General features: G+C 53.7%; 1 protein-coding gene across 2 annotated transcripts in view; it reads right to left on the bottom strand.

Annotated features, from left to right (window-relative positions):
- FBLN2 (fibulin 2) overlaps window positions 1–23082 on the bottom strand; it is a 58990-nt gene that overhangs the window by 11240 nt on the left and 24668 nt on the right. The window contains exons 2-11 of one of the 2 annotated variants that reach the window (XM_044252909.1): window positions 17147–17258; window positions 15624–15753; window positions 14745–14925; window positions 12080–12283; window positions 11329–11442; window positions 10604–10705; window positions 8230–8370; window positions 3956–4090; window positions 1973–2110; window positions 84–227 (exon numbers count right to left, since the gene is read on the bottom strand). In XM_044252909.1, coding sequence (XP_044108844.1) covers window positions 84–227; window positions 1973–2110; window positions 3956–4090; window positions 8230–8370; window positions 10604–10705; window positions 11329–11442; window positions 12080–12283; window positions 14745–14925; window positions 15624–15753; window positions 17147–17258 — 1401 coding nt within the window. The remainder of the gene's footprint in view (window positions 1–83; window positions 228–1972; window positions 2111–3955; window positions 4091–8229; window positions 8371–10603; window positions 10706–11328; window positions 11443–12079; window positions 12284–14744; window positions 14926–15623; window positions 15754–17146; window positions 17259–23082) is intronic. The other variant, XM_044252910.1, reaches the window with a different exon arrangement.

Genomic DNA, 23082 nt, shown 5'->3' with positions numbered 1-23082 from the left:
CTCAGGCAGGGCCACCTGTGGGCCAAGGAACCCGGGAAGCCCCCGATTGGGCAGAAGGTGGGCAGGGAGGTGGTTGGCCTCACCCACACACTTGGTCCCATCCTGGTTGGCATGGTAGCCGCGCCCACAGAGCAGCGGGTTCCTCTGGCACGTGTAGGAGCCCACAGTGTTGATGCAGCTGAAGCCTGGCCTACACGGCTCGGCCAGCGACGTGCACTCGTTGATGTCTGCAGAAGGGACGGAAGTAACAGGGAGCCTGGCACAACCCCTCCCCGTGTCCTGGTGTCTGAGTCCAGGGCCACACCGGGAGGTGGTCGGTTTGGGGATTCAGACCAGCCTAGGACAGGGCTGCACAATTAGATTGTCCCATCCCGGTCTCCTCTGATCCCAGGGCCTTCTTCAAGAACCTAAGCACCCACAGAGCTCTTCCTACATTCTTCTCACAGCTGCCCTGATGCGGTGGCTGAAGGCAGTGGCTTCCACAGACCTTAGAGCTGAGTTGTAGGTTAACTACAAGAAATCACACCCCTGCTCTGGCTCTCCCCACCAACCTGTCAAATTCATCCTCCATCTCTCCCTCACCCTTTGCCCCAGCTTCACTGGCCGCCTCATCAACTCAAGATGCCCCCAGCCCACCACAGGGCCTTGGCACCTGCTGTCCCCCCACTTCTCTCACACACAAACACACTGCTCTCTGATATTTGCATGGCTGGGTCCCTGACCTAATGTCAACGCTTCAGGAAGGCCCCCAACCATTCTAGTGTATAGCTGTTCCCTTTAAGATTTAATCCCCTACTTGTTTTATTATTTATCAAAGCACCTTTGAATAATTGCCACTTCCTTAAATGTGCTTTTATTTAGTCCCTTCTCTAAGACATTTCATTGAGGTGCTATAACTCCCTGACATCTAAACCAGGCACATAGTAGCTGCTCTGATAACACTGTCCATCAAAGACTCACTGAGGAACTGTTGGCAGTCCGGCAGACCACCCCCCACTTTGCTCCGACCCCAGCTGAGGACTGTAGGGACCCTCTCGTGCCCACACCCCTGGGGATCCCTGTGACACTGCCAGAGGCACAGAGTGAGGAGCTGTTAAGGGGGTACCCCAGAAACAGCTCCAGCTCCCAGAATGGTAAAGGGACCCCTGCAGTGTCGAGAAAGGCTTCAGATCAAGCCAACACTCCTCCTGTCCCTAAGTGTATTCCCTGTAAGATGGCAATGCCTGTCCCACCAGCTGTCCCACTCAGGGAAGGGTGTGGGCAGGAAGCTGCACTCTAACACACCCCGGGGTTCTGTTCACACCCAGGGACTGGCCTTGCACACATGCCCGCCTTTCTACCTCTCCTTCTGCATCCTTCACTCCCCGCCCGCCCCCCACACACAGAGTTGAGCACAGCCTTGACCATGCCGGCTGCAGATGCCATGGGTCCTGCCTCTGGGCCCGACGCTGTCAGCAGCCCCAGGGAAGGGGAGGCTGCAGGCCAGCAGCGTGTGGACAGAGGTGAAGAAAGGTGGGGAGAGTGTGAGATCTCAGACCACGTGAGGACAACTAGGCCACCATCTGCAAACAGCAGGTCTTTGCCCCTTGAGTGCAGCATGAGATTGACCCCTAGGTCCCACTAATGTTCTTTTACAAACAGAAATGTCAGCAAGTATCATGTGTCGTAGGATAACATTTTGTGGACTCTCTGTTCTAGCTGTGTGTGTGTGTGCGTGCGCCATGTCAAGAGAGAAAAATATTCCTTACTGCTAGATAGTTAAAAACCTCTGATGCACATTCATGTGGTCTGATCCCATGGAAGGGTAAACTCAGGCCACAAGAGCAGGGACACAGCCAGGGTCAAGCAGCTCAGGAGAGCAAAAGTTCTGTCTCACAAGTGCCTCCCGGGGCCAGGCCCTGACCAGCCCTCCCCGAGCCCCCCACCACCCCACACCCACCCCCCTGCCACAGCCCCTGCAGAGCCCGCTCACCCACGCAGTTGCCCTCAGGGTCCTGCAGGAAGCCCTCCATGCAGCGCTGGCGTGCCTGGCAGTAGAATGAGCCCTTGGTATTCTGGCACATGAAGCCCGCCTGGCAGTTGTGGGTGCCCAGCTCACACTCGTCTAAGTCTGCCACACAGAGACGGGGTGTCAGGGGTCGGTGGGCTGGTCTCTTCCATCATTGGGGGGGGGTGTGGCAGAGCACATCACTGCTGGGACCTGGGCCAGTAGCAATGATGCCGTTGCCACAGCACCTCAGCTCCTCTGCAGTTACCAGCACTGTCCCCAGCACCCTGACGTGGCTTTCTTTACCTAATGCTCCCAACAACCCCAGGAAGTAGGGACCACGATAAACACCATCTTAAACTGGAGGGATGGAGGCACGAACATGGTTGACGGCTCTGTGGCGCAGAGCAAGTCCCTGATGGCCCCTGACCTCGGTGCAGTGCCCCACAGTTTACAAAGTGCAGGCCCTGCACCTTCCCTCAGGCTCCTGTAGCTGCACACCTGGCCTTTCCGACAGACGGGGAAACAGAGGCAGGAGGCAGAAAGGTGACACATGGAGAGTCCACGGCAGGGCAGAGACTCACTCAGTGTCTCTGACTGCCAGACCAAGGCATGTGAGTCTGTCTGCAGTCCTTCCACCTGTCCTTCCCTCCAGCCCTCCCCTGTCGGTTTCCAAGGCTTCCACGACTGTTTCACAGCAGCCCGGCCTCTGCGAGGCCCTGTGCTGGGTTCCAAGCATCCAACCATGGACCGGTTGTGGCCCCCGTCCAGAGACAATGCCTGAGGAGGCAGCCACTCTGGTCTAAGGAGGTGGCGGCCCGCCCCTGATGACAGAGGGGCAGAGGGCATGGGACACGTCCATGGAGCTGGCGCCCCCCCACCCCTGGCAGGGTCCTCAGGAGGGGGCTGGCCCCAGGTCTGTGTGTGCACACATGTGTGCAAAGGGGACAGGGCTCGCCTCTCCTCCCAGCTCCCTCCACGCCCAGCTCAGGGCCCCAAGTAGGGCTTGCTAATCCACCTCCCTGAGCTCACGCCCAACCTCTGGGCCACTTCTCATCCAGTTTCCAGCACGTCTGTAGGGCTTACCTCTTCAGTGACATTCTTCTGGATAATTTTAGTTAAGAAAGTGAAGACTCCAAACGTCTTCCCGGATGGGGCCTGCCAACCCTGTCCTCCTCCTTGCACATTCCCAGCCTGCTTATACACAAGACTTTCTGGTCTTTGACCATGCCAAGATCTCTCTTCTCCCCAGAGGCCCTCCCGTTTGCAGTTCCCTCTGCCTGGAGCCCCTCCCAGAATTTCTCATCCTGTAGATCTGGATTCCTGGGATGTCACCTCCAAGGAGGGCCTCTTTGGTGCCCCACCTAAAGTAACATCCAGCCCACTGCCACTCCTGCCCTCCAGGTTTGCTTATTCTCCCTCATCAGGAGCTCAAGGACAAGGACACCACACCCCAGCCCATAGCCCGCCATCCAAAACACTGCCAGGCACATCAAAAGCAGCCCAGGAAGCATCTGTTGAAATGGTTTCATGAAAATTTTCCCTCTTCTTAGGAAGCTAGAATTTTCCAGTGAAAGGCACATATATGGTTGCTCTGCAGAGCTCTACCGCAGTGTGGAGACAGGGGAACCAAGGCATGGTGAGGGAATAACTTGACCCCCCAGATGCCAGCAAACGTAGCAAAGCCAGAAACACACTCTGGCCTCCCCCACCAGCCTCAGATGCCCCGCTCTGCCCAAGTGCTTGGCAAGAAACTCAAGTGCTTGGAGCTTGTCAGAGGGAGAAGGCTCTGGGCAGGCAGGGGAGGGTCAAGGGGCGGGGTAGGGGCACGACAGGATAGGTCACAGTATGATGGTAGGCGGAGTGAGGGAGGGGACGGGGGCGGGGCGAGGGAGGGATGGGGCGGGGCAAGAGGCAGGGCCCATCAGGGGCAGGGGCTCCAGCGGCCCACCTCAGGGTCCTCCTCACCTTCGCACTCTCCATCCTGAAGGGCGTAGCCAGGCTCACAGGTGAGAGCCTTGTAGCAGCGGAAGGAACCTACGGTGTTCACGCAGTGCTCGCCCCGGCTGCATGTGTGCAGGTCCGCCACACACTCGTTGATGTCTGCAGGGAGAGCGCCTCCATTAGGTACTGGGGCGGGGGTGGGAGTGGCGGGGGGCCCGCGGGGCGAGGGGTGCCAGGCCCTCAGGGCCCCCACAGCCAGCCCTGCCCTCAAGGCCTCAAGGTCCTTGCCATCCAGAGAGCCACATGCAGTTGCTGTCCACCTGTCTATGGAGCCATTCATTCAACAAAGATTTATCAAGCATCTGCCGTGCCCACGAGCATGGTTCTCGACCCTGGGTACATCTGACGGTGAACAACACAGATCGCTGCTAGGGCCCCGGCAGATAAATAAACAAGCAACAAGTAGGGAGAGTGGTGGTCATGAGTGCAGTGGGAAAGCCAGAGCAGGGTGAAGGGGGTGAGAAACAGAGGGAGGCAGCAGGGAGGTCCGGGGGGGGGATCCTCAGGCAGGCCATTCGAGCCAGCATGTGAAGGGCTAATGGAATGAGTCACACAGATATCCCAGGCAGAGGGGACAATGGGTGCCAGCGTCCTGAACGGGGAGCCGGCCAGGCCGACTCAGAACTGGCCAGGAGAAGGTGCAGTTAGTTGCAGGGGAGAGAAGAGAAGAGTGTGTTCGTGGATGCAGGTGGAGGTGGGAGCCGTAGAAGCTTCCAGCAGAGGACAAAGTGGTCGGACTCATCTGTAACCGGGTCCCCTGGCTGGTATAATTCTCTAGGAGTTAGCATGGAGGCTGTTAGAACAGGAGATGTTTGACAGGGCTCGGACCACCACCCATGCAGGGGAGGAGCAGCAAGCCAGTTCTGGAAATGCCGTGAAAGTAGAGCAGACAGGATCCCCTGAGGGATGAGCCAGAGGTGACCAAGAAAGAGGAGCTAGGAGGTGCACAGAGCTTCCTGGCTGAGTGGCTGGACAGGCAGGGGTGCCAGCCTGGGCTGGGGACGGCTGGGATGAGGCTGGCTGGGAAGCCTGTGGACGCGTGAAGTTTTAGTGTCCAGAGGCAACCAGGCATGCACGGGAGTTCCTGGAAGAGGTCTAGGTGGGAACACTAAATGGGAAGTGGTCAGTGGTGGAGGTCCCCTGGGGGGACAGAGCACAGAGAGAAGAGGCCAAGAGCCAACTTGGGATGAGCAACTGGGAAGGGAAGAACCCCCCAAAAGTGACAGAAGGGAGGGCAGGAGAACTGGAGAATTCACCAGAGCTCACCCCAGGCCTGGTGCTAAGGATGAGTATGAGCGAATGGCCAGCCCCGTGCTGGCCACTTCCTCGCCCCACCTGGCATCCCTTGGACACACATTCCCCAGCACCTATTCTGTGCCTGGCCCAGCTGGCCAAGCAGGGGTGTCGGCCACAGCGCCCACCCTTCAGGAACTGCCCTCCCGGCATGGGGACATGACAGGGAAAGTAGAGATGCTGCGGAGAAAAGCTGCAGTCTTGGAGCCCCGCCCATCAGAGCTGCTTCTCAGGAGCAGTGATCCCGGAGCTGTGCCTAGGAGGATGACGGGTACAGGGCTTCCGGGAAGACACCCTCCCGAACTCACAGGTGACCAAACGGCACGCAGTCCAGGCTCACCCTGACTCTGGGGATGGAGGAGTTTGGGAGGTGGGAAAGGGAGAGCTTCGGGCCAGCAGTTTCCTGGGAAGGCTTGGCTGAGCAACATAAAGACTTCTGATTCCCAGGATGGGGTTACAGGAGAGATGTTCCCACAACCCCAGAAGGGCCAACAACTCCACAGCCTCTGCAGCCTGGGAGGACCCACGGTAATAAAGAATAGCAGCGGACACTGAGGTTTGCTAGGGGTCTGGTGGTTTACAGATGCTGTTTCACAAACGAAGTGACATGACCGTACCAAAGTCACACAGCCTGCACAGGGCAGCAGCAAGAAGGGAACCCAGAGCACCCAACCCAGAGCTGTGCCCTTTCCACACTGCTGCGGGATGGGCCCTTCCTTCCCATCATCTAGTGGAAAAGCTCACCTGGAACACTTTTCCCAGGGGCCAAGGTGGTCCTCAAAGGGCAGGGCACAAACGACAAACTGCAGAAGTCACTCATCCATTAGAAGTCTTTTGGACTTGGCTCCACCCTATCCCACTTCAGCTTACACACCTTCAGTGATGGGGAGCTCACTACCTATGCAGGCTGCCTCAGTGTAACCCATTTGTTGAGTCATAACAATGACATCAAATACTATTCTTTTTTTTTTTTCAAGTACTATTCTTTACGTGGACTAACTCAATCTCCGTGGTGTCAAAGGCGGGTATGATGTCATTTCACAGATTGGGAAACTGAGGCTGAGAGGTTAATGGATTCGTCTGAGCTCTTGCAACTAGAAAGCAGCAGAGCCAAGAATTGAACCCAGGCAGCCTGGCCACAGAGGGCACACTCTTCACCCCGGTGTGGGTCTCCCATCACACCAGCCGGGCTTCACAGCTGAGCCTGGAGCTAACAGATGAACTGCAGAAGACATCGGTACTCGTCTGAGCATGAAGTGATAGGAAGAACACTTGCAACAGATGCTAAAATGAGCATGTCAATGGAGCTGGAGAAAGGAAGGGGACACTGGGGCGTCAGTGCAGAATGAACAAGGAGGGAGACAGGAAAGAACGAGAATATGAGCTCATAAATTTTGCTGAATGAAATATACCTTTGCTCTTTTAATCCCAGAATCTGTTTTCTGGCACCCCAATGACCCCTTCTAGTACGAGGTCTTCTGTCCAGGCCACTAGGGGAGCCCACATCCCCAGGCATGACCAGGGCACCCTGTGAAGGGTGCTTGCAGGCCCGGGCAGGATCCACCTTCCCAGACATCCACACATAGACATGACCCAGACAGGAAGAGATGCCCAGCCACTGAGAAGCGGGTTCGGAAGGGTGCATGTTGTGCCATCAGCGGAAGGCCAGGGGCAAACATGTCTGCAGCCGCCCCTCAGCCCAGTGCCGTGGGCCCATCTGCCCAGCGGCAGAGGGTGAGGAAGAGAACATGTCCGGGCTAGACATGGTCCCCAAGCACAGAGAAGACAGACGGGGTTCTGATCGCGTGCTCTGGACACACTCTGCACTGCTTCTATCTCCGTGCTTTTATTCAAGCTGTCCCTTCCACCCTGCATGCTCTTCCCGATTCCCAAGTTCCATCCATCCTCGGACACCAGTGCAAATGCCACCTTCTACGAGAGTATGTCCCGATACCACAAGTGAGAGTGACCTCTCCCTTTGCTTGTGTCTCTGCTGGAGCATTTCCAACCATCTGCCCCAAGTCCCTACTGCTTTGGGTCTAACTCTGTGTTAAGGGCCATCATGTTTCCTCCATGAAAACATCAGACCCCTGAGCCATGGGAGAGCATCAAGTCCGCTCTCCTCACTGCCCCCAGGGGCACATCTGAAGCCCCAGCCCCTGGCCCACACATACACCAAGAGGCAGGAGGGAAGGACCATTTGGAGCACCGGCCATATCCACGCTCAGGCCAGGAGCTGGGTACCGATGGGTAACAGCCCTTGCCCCGTTCTCTGGCCCCAAAGTTAGAGGCGAGGAAAACAGGATCAGAGAGGGAGCACCTCTGCTCAGTGTCACACAGCAAATGAACACTGAGTTGAGGTGCGATGCTAGGTCTGCCCAACCCCAACTCCATCCATTCACCTCTGGAGGAGATTCTAGTGGCACCTGCCCAAGGGAGCAGCTGATATCAAGTGCTCACGGTGCCCCCAGCTCTGTGCTAGGCTGCACACATGTCCCATCATCTCCAAAGGAGGATCAATGCCTTCTTTTTTTACAGGTAATGCAACTGAGGTCTAGACATTGTCCAAGGCCACAGAGCTCCTGGGGGGTCCTGCTTCAAACTCGGGCCTCTCTACCTCCAGATCCCATGGACTCCATCCTGCTGCCTGCACATGGGGTCTCCTTGTTCCAATGACCCAGTCACATCACACATGAATTTGTTTTCTGACTCTCGGGCACGCACGTCCCTAGGTAAAGCAGCCTCCCAGGGGTGTCGGTGAAGCAGCAGGACAGGACACCAGGACACGTAGGGCATGACACGGAGCAGGGGAAGGGGGGTGCCGGCGGTGCTGAGAGCTCATATGCAAAGGGCAGGCCCTTTAGCATGTGGCCACGGTGTGGCGGCGTGGCGTGGTGCAGAGCAGAGAGCCGTGACGGTGGCGGCAGGCGGGTGCTCTCGCTTACCCACGCATTTCCTGTGCATGTTGAGGATAAAGCCCTCGGCACAGAGCACAGTGTGGCTGACACAGTAGAAGGATCCCAAGGTGTTCACACAGAACTGTCGCAGGCTACAATCATGAGTGCCCATCAGGCACTCGTCTTGGTCTAGTGACGGCCGCAGGAGGAAAAACAGAAGGGCCGTTAGAGGGATGTGGCCTGTCACGGAGCTTTCCATGACAGAAAGGGGAAACTGAGACCCAGACATGGGCAAGGACCCGCCCAGGCCTCCGAGAGCATCAGTCCTCCCCCTGGACTTTGGGCCCAAGTCTGAGATTGTACAGTCAAAAAGGCCTTCAGAGCCAGAACCCCAGTGACGACAGGTTGCAAGGTGAGGCTCAGAGAGGCTAGGCAACCTGCCCATGAGCACACAGCACTGTGGGGGGGAGGGTAGTAGGTAGAGACTGTCTCCCAACCAGCTCTGGAGACTTTCCACCTCCACAGCAGCCAAGGGAGCCACACAACTGCAGGGGTTTGGAACTTAAGTGCCTAGTGGACCAAGCTGGTGACACATATAGGAAAAGGGGTTGGGGGACAGGGGGAGCTCATTGGGGCACTCTGGGCCCTGTGCTCTGTGTATGGGGAGACCAGGACTGTGAACCCCTTGTGGGCAGAAGTTTGACGAGAAACCATAAATCTGGTCATTAAAAAAAAAAAAATTCTTAGGTTTTCATGGTTGGTAACTCTTATTTGATTATTTTAAACAGGGTGGAGCCCAGCAGGCTCTCCCCGCCAGGCGGGCTGCCCCCTTAGAATGCCATCTACAACATCTGGCCTTGACCCTGCAGCTTTTACTGCCAGGGGTCCTGCAGAGGCCGGGACAGGCATGGACACTGGCCTGAGGCCTGACAGGGACCAAAGGAGTCCTGACCCAGGAGAGATGCATTCCTCACGTCTTCAGGACCCTGAGGGATTGGGACGGAAACCCAGAAGCCAACTGAGATCTGCTCCCCACCACCTGGGAGAAAGGTCTGCCAGTCACTGCCAACACTGTGCACCCTGGACCAGCCTCCTGCCCTCTCTGGGCACATGGATGGTTTTCATCCACATCAGAATAGTCTCAACAACAAAGGGCTAGTTGTGAGGTTTTAGCTTCTGACAGGGACATGGGCACTGGTGGACACCCACCGAAGTCACATCTCCTAAACTTGACCCTGAACTAAAGAAAGCATTTCCTGGACTATCTCCAAGCTCCCTGCTTGTACTGCCTCCAGACATGAAGAGGTGTCATCTCGAGATCTCTTGGGTTACTCTCAAGGTGTCATTCACTGTGGGGAGCACCCCAGCAGATGCCAGTTCCAATGCCCCCGTTTCACACCAGGCGGTCCTTGTCTTCCAGAGTCCCACCAGCCCTGGTCCTAGCAGGACATGATTTTGGTCTCTCTTTGGCCCTTTGGTGAATGCAGAGTTACCAAGATCCACTGCCCCTTCTTTGGTTTCCATAACAGAACTAAACACATGCCATCCATCTGGGGCTCCAACTCCCCCTGAGAGACAAGTGGGGGGGTGACAAGCATCACCTCTGAGTCCTGCATTACAACAATGGGGAGCACGTATTCCCCTCCTTCTCTTTCTCCGCACATGGCTGGAAAAAGGACAAGGAGGTCACAATCCAACCTCAGCAAAGCAGACCGGGCTCATCAGAGTGTTGTCCAGTGACCTTGTCCAGAAACACAAACTCTCAGAACCCACCCAGTCCTACTGGGTCACCTACTGGGTGACGATCTCTGGGGATTCTGTGTAATTCTCTGGATCTTTGCTGTTACCAGGCCTCCAGGTGACTCTGTGGCATGCTGAAGTTTGAGAAGCACTGCTCTAGAGAACAAGGTGGAAGAGGCCTGAAGCCCTGGCCAGCCAGTGAGCACACCTGGACGGCAAGCACACACCTGTGCCTACACCTGAACGTCAGGTACACACCTGTGCATAACCTGGATGGCAGGCACGCACCTCTGCCTACACCTGGACAACAGGTACACACCTGTGCCTACACCTGGACGGCAGGCGCACACCTGTGCATACACCTGGATGGTAGGTGCACACCTGTGCTTACCCCTGGACAGCATGTGCATACCTATGCATACACCGGGCATCATGTGCACACCTGTGCCTACACCTGGATGGCATGCACACACCTGGGCATTGTGACAGGAGAGATAAGAGCTGTTTCAGCTTCTCTATCTGGGGCTGCCGTCAGAGCAGCCAGACCAATTCCCTTACTAAGTCAGAGAGTTTCACCTCCAAAACACCTCCACCTCATACCGTTTTGCCCCATCCTCACTCTGGGGCCCCTGCCACAGGCCAGCTCAGGTGTGCATAGGAGAGCGGCTCTGGGTGTACTCACCTTCACAGGACACACCATCCGCCATGATGGCATAGCCAGGAAAGCAGGAGCACATGGCTGTGTCCCCAATGACGCTGCACACCTGCTTACAGGGCCCGTTGTCTGAGGAAAAACCAAACAGATCAGAGACCACCGGGCTTGTCACCTCCAGCTCAAGGAGGGCCTGGGAGCCAGGGAATCCCAACTCCGGTCCTTTCCACGAGGTCCCCTGGTAAATGGGTTCATACGCTGGGTGGTACTGGGGACGATGTTTGGGATCTCCAAATCTCCATCACCACCGGCACTCAGATACCAAACCCCTCTCTGGCATCATAATGCTGCCAGAGAGGAGGGGACAGAGAAGACAGGGAAGGAAGGAGAAAAAGGATGGGGGATAGAAGGAACAAGAAGAGGGGAAGAAAGGAAGAACAAAGAGAACTTTCCACACAGTACCACAACAGTCTCCAAGACAGTTTCTCAAGCAAGGATTCTATTCTTTCCATATTATAGGACCTGAGGCAAAAAGTCACTAACTGACTTGCTTAGGGTCACATCCTGGCCTGAGGCTCTACCCCTACCCACCCTGACCTCCTCGGCTTCACTCTCAACTCCGGACCTCAGACAGGCGAGACCAACCAAAGCCCCAATGCAGAAACCCCCCTTTGGCAAGAGACCATCTTGCTCATGCCTGGCACTGGGGAGCTTGCCCCCTGCACGGCCCAGATCCACTCCATGGCCCAGGTTACCTTTGCAGGTGTTAGGTTGTGGCACTGGTAGCAGGATGGTGTTGGAGGCCAGTTGGGAGGAATCTGGTTTCGGTGCAGACTCCTCTGCGGCCTCTGGCTTTGGGGGGTCACCGTCTGTCAGGGGCAAGGTGGACAGGAAGGGGCAGCTCATGCCTTCAGCCTGGCCTCAGGTTCTTCTCACAACCAGGGCACCACACCAGGCATTGGACAGAGACTGCCTTGTTTAATCTTCTCCTAGTCATTTCACAGGAGAGGAAACTGAGGCTCAGAAAGCAACGTACCCCAGGCAAGATGGATCTCACAGCTATTTAAGGCAGAGGAGGAGAGGAAGGAGGGGAGTGAGTTTCTAGACTAAAAATGTGTCTATTCTTGGAGAGCCAACAGGCAGAAAGCTCCCCAGACCAGGGACTGAGGCAGGCTTCGAGGCTTCCTGTTGAAGCCTGACCACCTCAGGCCCAGTACTGGGGACATAGCTTGAGCTGGGTTGCTGGGAGGCTCTGTGGTCTGGGTCCTGGCCCTGCACTGGGATCTAGGGTGGGGCACTGGGGCCGCCCATGCAAATGGAGCTTCAGATGGAGCAGATAGTTTCAACCTGTCCAAGTGGCCTTACAAATCCCCTTCCAGGGGGCCTCCAGTTCCCATGGGTTCCAATGTGTAGGGTGACAGGTGGAGAAGGAGCCTTGTGCCCATCCCAGGAACACCACGTTCCATGGGCAAGGTCAGGCCCTGCCCCAGCCATCTGGGCCCTTACCTGGGCGGCAGGTGCGGCCGTCGTCCTGCAGTGAGAAGCCAGGAAAGCAGGCACAGTGGTAGGAACCCACGGTATTGATGCAGAGATGCTGGCACAGCTCCCCTGGGAGGAGCAGGCACTCATCCTGGTCATCGCCAGGCAGGCTGTTGGGCAGCTCAGTTTCTGTGCCCAGGGACAGGGCCTCCCGGCTCGCCAGCTCTGCTTCTGCAACCAGACTGGGGGTGAGTCCTCGTGATGGAACACAGGTTGGCCCTAGCAGGTGGCTGACACTATAGCCCCTGGGAAATCAGCGTAGGTCCTCCTGAGGATCTTCTGTGTGCCCCGCTAAGATAGCGCAGATGGACAAAGCATGGATGCATGATGATGATGACAGATGGTGAAGGAGGGGTGAGTGAATGATGGATGGATGGATGGACAAAGGAACAGACCTCTAGCAAGAAGAATAAACCCATCAGAGCCACATCCAACTCTTTATGGCCTGCAGTATGATAGGACCAGGCCCATAACAGTCCCCAGAAAGCTTTGGCTGAAGTGTTGAACTGGATCCAGATCCTTGATCTCAGTGACATCTGGGAGGCCCACCCCTAGCAATAGAAAGGACCCAAACATGTGTTCTGTCAGATGGGGATCTGAACTCTCACTTGGGCCCTCCGCAGCCATGTCCCCTTGGGCAGTGCTGGGTCTCTCCTGTCCCCTCTGCAGTGGGGAGCAGGTGGGAGTGGCAGAGAAGGCTCCTGGGGCTGAGCTGCCTTTAAGGCTCTTCATATGCCAGTAGCAGAATAGGGAACAGGCCTCCATGTCCCTAATAGGCACGGGCCTTTAGCCTCGCTCCCTGGCCCCAGGCAGCCAAGCTATCCAAGAAACCAACTGCATGAGGTCACGTCTAAGAAACATGTTTCATACTGAGGGTGTTTACACTGTGCTCCAGGCCAATCAGCCCTGGCACGGTGCATGCAGACAGGGCTGTGGCAGCTGGTGGTCCAGCCCAGAGATCAGGCACTGCAGGTAGGCAGCAGACAGGTCTGGGCTCAGGACTCTGCCGAGCATGCCACAGGCTAGGCAGCATTTCTAGGGTTCACACTCAGCCCGCCCTCACGAGCATGCTCTTCATACAATGCTCCTGGCAGAAGGGAAACTGAGGCTCAGAGGAGCAAAATGATTTGCCCAAGGTCACCTGAGCAGGATGGGAACCCAGGTCAGTTTGACCCTACCATCTGTGTCTCCTGAGACTTAGGTTATCCACCAGTTCTCCACTGGACAAGAGGAACATGCACCTCTGACTCTGGACCCTGGCTGGCCCTCCCACCCTGTTACTCTCAAGGCCAAACTTCCTCCCAAACTTGACCTTGAACCCAACCCTTCTGGGTTCTAACCAGACCTTCACAGCCCCACTCAACCAGGCCCCTACAGCCAACCCTGGTATTTCCTAGGACTGGATGCGGATCTGTGTCCACGCTAGCCTGGTAAGGCTGCCTAGTCCCTCTTAGCAGAGTCCTTGTGGGTTCCCTGGGACATCCTCATCAGGTTCCTGCTGGCCCACAGGCACAAAGAAGGCTAACAGTCACAAGTCCAGTTGACATCCCTGGCTAGGGTGACAGAAGGTGGACATGGTGGCTATAAGAGGGACCATAGCACATGGAAGTCAGAGGAAAGAGGAGACCCCAGAGACACGGAAGGCTGAAAGGTCTGAGACGGCTCCGGCTCCAGGCTCTGCACCGTCACCCAAGCTCCCGTGCACACAGTCAATGGTAGCACAGGGGCAGGCCCTGGGCAGGGGCACAGAGGAAGAGGACACAGGCCCAAGGAGCCCTCAAAGGGCTCATGGTGGTGAAGGGGAGGCCATCAAACAAACCCATCATTCATCAGTCATTTGTTAGTGACAAAGGGCCAAGCGCTGACGATCAGGGAGAAGGACAGTGCTATCCCGGAAGGGGCTGATCAGGTGGGTGGGGCAGTTTCGGAATGCATTCTCTGTACTAGTTCTGTCCTGTACCCTGAAGACACGGGATGGCCTAGCTGACAAGGATAGAGGGCAGATGGATGAAGGAAGGTAAATGAGTAAGTGAGCTGGCTGGGTGGGTGAATACATGAGCAGACAGATAAAGGACGGATGGATGGATGGATGGACAGACAGATGGACGGGCAGAAGGGTAAGTGGCTGGGTGAGTGGACGGGTGGATGAATGGGTGGCTGGGTAGATACATGAACAGAAGGAAGGACGTGTGAATGGCCAGATGAGGGTACGGGAATAGACAGTGTAGCAGGATGAATGGGGGGAGAAATGAACCAGGGTAAGGAGGACGTGCCAGTGAGCATGAAATAGGTAGAAGAGTGGCTGGAAGAGCACGAAATGGGTAGAAGAGTAAAAGAGGAAGATGTGCGGAGGTGCTGGTGGACATGGGAGGGCAGGAGAGTGAGGAGTGGAAGGGTGGCCGGAAGCTGGCGTTTTGGGGGGTGGAGCGGATGGTACGTACTTAGCTGGATGGGACCACCGTCTCAGAAATAACAGGGCAGAGGCCACCATTGGAGGCCACAGAAGAACTCTAGCCAGAGCAGAGCCTGGACTTCGGCCACAGATGACAATGGACCCCGGGGTCCCCCAGAAAACAAGAGGACACCCAGCCTTAGCTGGAAGCCCCAACGGCTATCTCTGCCCCTCACTCACCTCTCCGTGGAATGGCTTCGGGCTCTGGGGGCCGGCGCACCTCGGGCACAATGAGGGGGTCTTCCCCTTCACAGCAGGAGAGCATGACGTGGTTGCAGGGGTAGCCCAGGTTGGGGTTAGACTCACATGAGTGGCCCTCGGCCCGCACACGGAGTCCTAGGCCACAGCAGTCACAGCATTGCTGGAGAGAGACACGCATCACTGTCCACAGCCCACCGGCCCCTCAGAGCCCATCCGCCTTCCCCATGGACCGTAAGCCCGAGGGACTCCCTCAGGGCCCCCAGGAGGCAGCCTGGGGCCGCACGTGAACTCTCCAGAAGAAAGACCGCATTCCCCAGCCTCCCTAGAAGCACAGTGCGGACCCCGGACTAAGTTCTAGCCAGAATGGTGTAAGGGGAGCACTGTCTGTCCTCAGGAGCAAGGCTCTTCTCAGTGCCACAGTCAGGGCAGCGTTATTCACAGGAGGCAAGAGGCAGAAGCAACCGAACAGCCGTCAGAGGAACATGTCACAGCCACGCAATGGATGGTTACCTAGCCTTGAAAGAGAAAGAGCGGCTAACAACGCTACAACATGGTGACCTTGAGGACGTGAAGCAGGGTGAAGTAAGTCGGATACAAAAAGAAGAAAGAGAAAGCCCTGTGAGGACAGGCCTTGTCATGGGCTGTTCGTTTCTATATCCTTAATGCAGAACGCAGCCTAGGACAGGCTGGTGTTTGACAAATAGCTCCTGAGTGAGCTGGCCGCAGTGAGAGCTGAGGACGGCTTCTCTCCAGATGAAGAGGCTCCCCCAAACCTCCTACGGAGGAGTCCCACAGGGAGCCGAACCCCAGCCCGCAAGGGCCTCAGGCCCAGGCTACAGATGCACAGGTCGGGCTTGCCTTGTACAAGGAGATGCCGCACGTGTCATTGTCCTCAGCCCCACAGGCCTCGCCCTCCTTGGCCCCCATGACGCCAGCCATGCAGCTCTTCTCCTTCAAGTAGGACACGCAGCAGTGCTTCTGGGCTGTCCTGCAACAGAGGGGTCCCTCAGCTCTGCCCAAGCTCTGGACCCCATCCTCCCAGTGACCCTTCCAGGAGGAATGACCGGGCCCATTTCCCAGAGAATAAAATGAAGCTCAGAGAAGGCAGCACCTGCCAGAGGTCCACAGCAAGCAAGGCCTGTGCTGGTGGCATTACCCCCCACCCCCACCAAAGAACGAGGGTTCTGTGTCTGAGTTCCATCAACAACACTCAGGCCTGGGGCCCAGTGGACTCCACGCTGTCTATCCTTGACCAGTGTGGGAAGGGTCAGCATTCCAGGTCCCCACAGGGCTGAGAAGGATAGGCAGACTCAACCCCAGGAAGCACAGGGCAGCTCAGTCTGCAAGACAGCAGCCTCCAGGTCCCCCGGCCATGATGCCCCATATCTGTAGGGCTGCTCTGGGGAGCCAGCACACAAAGATGGGGGTCACTGGGAGGTGGAGTTTAGTCTCAATTGAGAAAGGGCATGTCCCAATGGGAGCTATTCAGTGACAGAAATGCCTATCTATGAAGTAGTGAGCTTCCCATCACAAGAGGAATACAAGCACAAGTCAGGGCCGCTAAGCTCCAAATTCTTAGATAAGGCATGCTCTAACTCCTAAGTCGTCCCCAAACTGGTAGGATGACAAAAGGGAAGGGAAAAGGACAAGGTTAGAATTTAAATGTCTCTAAAAGAGGCACAGAGGGCTAGACATTGGGAAAACAGGGGCTCTGACTCTGGCCATGCTCCCAGGGAGCAGTGCGGCTTTGGGTGAATCACATCACCTCTCTGGACCTTGTCCTTATTGAGAAAAATAAGTAGGCTGGGAAAGAAGTCCTCCCTGGGAAAAAGGGAGAGGTGAATGGCTGAACGAGACGTTTTCCACACTTAGTGCCAAAGGGGCAAAGGTACAAATTATTCCTTTGCGGAGAACACGAGAGTCAGTAAAAACAATCCACACAGACAGCAGAGGACAGTGAGGGGCCGGACTTCTGGAGACCCCAGGATAGCAGAGTGGGGGAAAAAAAGAGGGCTGAAGGCTCCCGGTTCAAAGCTGAGGAAGAAAATCTCATGGGGTCTGAGCAGTACACAGTGAGTGAGGCCCCTCCCCACTCCCAGGTGGTACTAGTCCTTGAACACGGGCTCCAAAGCATACCCTGTCTTAACCCCAGTTGTCAGGCAGGCTACAAATGTGCGTGGCTGGTATATTCCCGCAGCCAGCCTTTAGGCTCTCTTTCCTGGGGTAAGCCTGGCCGGTGGGCTCACAGCAGCCACAACATGCACTTGGAGACACGTGGAGACTGCGCTCCCCTTGTACTGCCAGGGCCCACAGGCCAAAGCAAGCTAGAATCTGGAAAAGGTAAACGGGCAGCTCTGCCTGTTCCGGGGTGCCCACCTTACCTGCAGGCATCACCCTCCGCGCCACTCTCGGGGATTTCCAGGCACTCGTCATTGTCAATGGCCCACTGCTGTCCAGCGGCACAGCACGTCTCGATCAGATCCTTCGTGGACACTGGAGTGGAGGGGCAACACAGGCAAGGTCACCACTCTAGAGGAGGCACCTGGTTCCAAGATGTTCAGAGATGCCGCTGGTGCTGTCTGGACCCCCATTCCCAGGGAAGGTAACTCACTCTGCCCCCCCACCCCCTAAGGCTGCTGTGCTTGGTGGCCACTAGTAGTTCCCAAGGACAACCTGCTTCGGAGAGCTGCCTGCGAGGTTAAGTACCCCCCACGGGGGAGGAGGTTGGCAGAGCTATGGCCAATCAGTGACTACTGACTACTACTGACAAAAAACCAGCCCTGCCTCAAAGGGGACAGTGTTGGGAGCCACTCACACTCCAGAGCTTCCAAAGGGATCGGGGAGCATCAGCTAGCTCCTTCCCTGCCCCCTCCCCAGGCCGGTTCTCCAAATGAACAACTACATGCACAAAACCCTCAAATCAGGCTCTGCTTTTTTTTTTTTTTTTAAGATTTTATTTATTTACTTTTGAGAGAGAGAGGGAGAGAGAGAGGGCACACGAACAGGGAGTAGGGGCAGGGGGAGAAGGAGAAGAAGACCCCCTGCTGAGCAGGGAGCCCAATACGGCTCCATCCCAGGACCCCAGAATCATGATCTTCAGCTGAAGGCAGCCGCCTAAATGACTGAGCCACCCAGCCGCCACTCAGGATCTGCTTCTAAGGAACCTGACCTAAGACACCAAGATAGGACAAGGCATAAGAAGAAATAGCAGCAGCAAGGGAAGATCAAAACTCATCTAGGAGGGCCGCCTGGTTGGCCCAGTGGGCTGAGCATCCAACTCTTGATTTCAATCAGGTCATGATCTCAGGGTAGCGAGATCCAGCTGAGCAGGGAGTGTGCTCAAGATTCTCTCTCTTCGGGGCGCCTGGGTGGCTCAGTGGGTTAAAGCCTCTGCCTTTGGCTCAGGTCATGGTCCCAGGGTCCTGGGATCCAGCCCCGCATTGGGCTCTCTGCTCAGCGGGGAGCCTACTTCCTCCTCTCTCTCTCTCTCTCTCTGCCTGCTTCTCTGCCTACTTGTGATCTCTGTATGTCAAATAAATAAATTAAATCTTTTAAAAAAAAAAAAAAGATTCTCTCTCTTCCTCCTTTTGCCCTCCCCCCACACTTATGCTTGCTCTCTCTCTTTAAAAAAAAAAAAAAACTCATCTAGGAAAGTTAGTGGAGAAAATATTTGTGTAGCTAGGAGAGCAGGAGGAGGCAGGGGTAGGGAAATATCTTAAAACTGAAAGGCACAGGGGCACCTGGGTGGCTCAGTCCTTAAGCATCTGCCTTCAGCTTGGGTCATGATCCCGGGGTCCTGGGATTGAGTCCTGCATCAGGCTCCTTGCTCAGTGAGAAGCCTGCTTCCCTACTTGTGCTCTCTCTATCTCTCTGTCAAATAAATAAATAAATCTTAAAAAAAAAAATGGAAAAACCAGAAAGCATGCCACATGCCAGGCACAGGTAAGAACCCTCATGCCCGGGGGTAGAAGTGGTCCCTGGCGCGGCGGGTCTGGAAGGAGATAAGGCACCGCAGACACAATTAAGTACACACATCATCCTGGACCCAGAGGTTCTACTCGTGGCTGTGCACTCCAGGGAAGTCCTCAGCCAGACCCAAAATGTGACCACTGCAAGGATGCGAGATGTTGGTGTCATTTGTGGAAGTGGGTGTTCATCAGTGGAGGAGTGGCTAGATAGAATTTGGGGATGTCCTCCATGGAGGACCCCACAGCTGTCAGGAATAACAGATTAGATGTACCCACAAAATATGGAGTGGTACAAAAAAAAGCACTGGGGTGGGGGGGAAGGAAGAAACCAAGTGAGATCTGTTACACAAATGAAAAATACTGAGAACAAAATTAAAACACACATTTTGCACATTAATTAAAAACACACACACATGCAAATTAAACAGAGGGGACCAGTTGCCTCTGGTGGGGCAGAAGCCAGCAATGGGGAAAAGGAATAAAAGGGAATAAATACATAAATAAAACAAGGGAGAGTCTTACAGAGACAATAATGTGTGAGGTGCCAGAAGATAAGTATAAATAATGCAACCATTTGCTTCTGAGGTCTAAAAATAAATGACATGCCAAGATAAAGCACATCTAAGCCAAAAGATACATTAAAAAGGTGCTCAACATCACTAATGATGAGGTGAATGCAAATTAAAACCATAATGAGATATCACCTACACCTGTCAGAATGGCCATTATTTAAAAAAAAAAACAAAAAACAAGAAACAACAAGTTTTGGTAAGGATGTGGCAAAAAGGAAACCCTTGGGCGTGCTGGTGGGAATGTAAACTGGTACAGCCATTGTGGAAAATGGTATGCAGATTCCTCTAAAAATTAAAAATAGAAATACCCCATGATCCAGTAATCCCACTACTGGGTATTTACCCAAAGGAAACAAGACACTAATTTGAAAGATAACTGCACCCCTCTGTTGTTGCAACATTATTTATAACATCCAAGATATAGGGACACATCCAAAATGTACATCTGTGGATGAATGGATAAAGAAGATGTGGTACAGATAGACAATGGAATATGACTCAGCCCTAAAAAAGAATGAGATCTTGCCATCTGCAACAACATGGGTGGAGCTAGAGGGTATTATGCTAAATGGAATAAGCCAGACAGAGGAAAACAAATACCATATGATTTCATTTACATGTGGAACGTAAGAAACAAAGCAAATACACAAATAAAAAGAAAGAAAGAAAGAAAACAGAATCTTAAATACAGAGAGCAAACTGGTGGTTGCCAGAGGGGAGGTGGTGGGGGGATGGGTGAAATGATAAAGAGGATTACGAGATAGAAACGCGTCCAGTTATGAAATAAATGGAGATGAAAAGTACAGCTTAGAGAATATAGTCAATAATGTTGTAATTAACATTATATGATGACTACATTCATTGTGATGAGCACTGAACAATGTACTGTATTGTTAAATTGATCTCATACACCTGAAACTAATACATTGTATGCCATTATCCTTTTAAAATTTAAAATAAAATTTAAAATAAAAAATTTTAAACCAAAAAAGGTAAAGCTCATCTAGAATACCTATATCCGTGCTAGGGCAACAACAGGGGTGTAACAGAATAACTTTGAGCCTGAGTCCACATCTTAATGCTACCATGGATAGCTATTTCTTTTCTCTGAAGTCTTAGTGTCCTCCTCTACTCTGAGGACCTTTAGCTGCAGAAGTGCTAAAGCCTAGAAAGAACTCTAAATATCCCTGAGCAGTACACGTCATCTAGCGAGGAACAAATGTGCCGGTGGATGTCAGCAGACTGCAAGGTTCCAGGAAAAGAGTGATAGCTCAGTAAGAATCGCCAGCTTCATCTGCAGAGTGGGCATTTCAAGTTATTAAACTTTTCTAGGTTTCAAGGCCCTTCTGTAGAAGAGGGGAAATAAGTTTCAGTAACAACCTGAGATCTGTACCAGGAGGAATGAAAAGAATTATCTACCAGAAACAAATAGCAAATGTCACGCTCAGCAATGAAACACTAGACACCTGTCCCACCGAAGTCAGAAATGTAATAAAAATGCCTACAGACATAAATAAATACTGTGAGGGGATTACTACAGTAATGCGAGGTGATTACTACACCAATGTGAGGGGATTGCTACACTAATGTGAGGGGATACAACCACCATCGCATAGTTTCCATTTTTTGTTGTTGTTTGTGGTGAGAACGTGCTAAGATCTAGCCTCACAGCAACTTTCAAGTACACAATACAGTATTGGTCACTAGTCACCGTCCTGTGCCATAGATCACCAGAATTTAGTCATCTTATAACTGGTTGCAAGCTTGTACCCTTTGCCCAACATCTCTCCATCTTCCCAGAACTTCCCCCCAATTCCCTGGCAGCCCCCAAACAACTCTTGTTTCTTTGAGTTTGGCTCTTTTTTGATTCCACATGTAAGTGAGATCATACTGTGTGTGTCTTTCTCTGGCTGACTAAGTTCACTTAGCATAATACCTGTTAGATCCATCCATGTTCTTGAAAAATGGCAAGATCTCCCTTTTTATGGCTGAGTAATACTCCATCATGTATATACGTATGTATGCATATATACATACACACACCTATATGTACATATACATACATACCTATGTGTACATATGCATATATACATACATATACATATACACATACATATACATAAGTCTATGTGTATGTGTATACATATATATACATACTCATCATAACTGCCTCTTTTTTTCCTTGAATTATTGCATCTGCTAGTATCTCTAGGACAACACTAAACAGAGTGTCCACAAGTAAAAAAGAAAACTTAATACAATAAAAGTGTAAAATCCCTATACGGCAAGAGACAGCATATCCAACCAGCCCCAGTTACTGTCATCACATCACTCATTTTTAAGACTCCTCATAGCATTTATCACTGTGTGAAATCTTGATTATTTATGAAATTACTTCTTAACCCACTTCTTTCTCTACAAAGACACTAGAGTCTCTGTGGCCACTAAAAGTGATGCCACCATTCCATGCTTAATCCTTTCTCATTACACTCTGGGCACGTGGGAGTCATGCCTCACTTGAATACTTCTGTGGATGGGGAGCTCACACTACCTGAGCAGTTTGTCCTTTCTCTGCGTAGTTCACATCTTTCTTGTACTGGACTGAACTCTTACTCCATAAGCCTTCTCCAAGACTGCCTTACTGAGTGAGATCAGGAGACTGCAGTGGATCCCTGGGTCTTAGCCAAGTAACTTGAGATAGGTGCCCTACTGAAATAACTGTAAGAGCAGAAATGAAGTACAGGCTAGTGCCAGCCTTGGGTCCAAGCACTTTCATCCTTACAGTTATGATGAGTGAGTACTCGTCTCCCCACTTCACAGATAAAGTGGTGAGTCAGAAGTCCCAAACCTCAGTTTCCCCTCTCCAGGCCTCAGCTTTCCCACATCCATGGCATGGATGACTTGATATAGCTGATCCTGAAGCCCCTGTCTGATAATCTGACCAGCATCAGCCTGAGAGCGGGTTCTGCTTCCCTGTGGATTGAATGGTGTTCTCTTCCTGCCCCCTCCTTGATCAGAAGCCAGGTTTCAGCCTGCGTTTGGCAGACATCCCACCATTCTCCACTGGCCTTTCCCACCCTGGCTTCCCTCTGTTTCAGACAAAGGAACTCAAGAGGCCATGAACCCATATGCTGGGAGGGCCACCCACTTGGAACAGGAGGGACCAAGCCTGGTGCTGCTTGGTACTGTCCAAGATGTGGGAGGCAGGGCCAGGCAAAGCTGCATAAGATGTGTACCCCCGTCTCCTCATCCAGAAGACACACCTTCCTTCCCCATCCCAGTGCTGGAAGACTCAGCCCAAAGGCCCTCTCTTCCAGGTCTCCTTCCTTGATCAGCCCCTCTGAGGTCCCCAGCCTCTGTCTTTCTCTCTGGTTCTTTTTAAGTTCCCAAGCACCACCATTCAGATGTCCAGTCCTAGGATTCTTCCCTTCTCCATCTCCACCCTGGCCCTGGCTGATCTCATCCAGCGCCAAGCTCCAAGTACCTGCTCTACCTCGCCCCCCCCCCACATTTGTCTCCAGCTGTAGTTTCATGCACACACACCACAGCTGGCTAAGGAACCACCAACGGTGCTCCCTAGTGCTCTCACTGCCAGAACTATTCAGCAACTGATTTCCCTCAAACCACCTCTTCCCAAGGTCTCCCCTGCATCAGTGAAGGGCCCCCAGCAACCTCAGAACCCTCCTGCACCCATTCCCCATTTCCCATCTCCCTCCGTCACTCAGCAGGCCATCTCCAAAGTGCATCCCAGTCCACCCACCCGGCCCCTCACTCCAC

Source organism: Neovison vison, chromosome 6 (genome assembly GCF_020171115.1).
Source record: "Neovison vison isolate M4711 chromosome 6, ASM_NN_V1, whole genome shotgun sequence".
Lineage (NCBI taxonomy): Eukaryota > Metazoa > Chordata > Mammalia > Carnivora > Mustelidae > Neogale > Neogale vison.
This window is presented reverse-complemented; position numbering and strand designations above follow the sequence as displayed.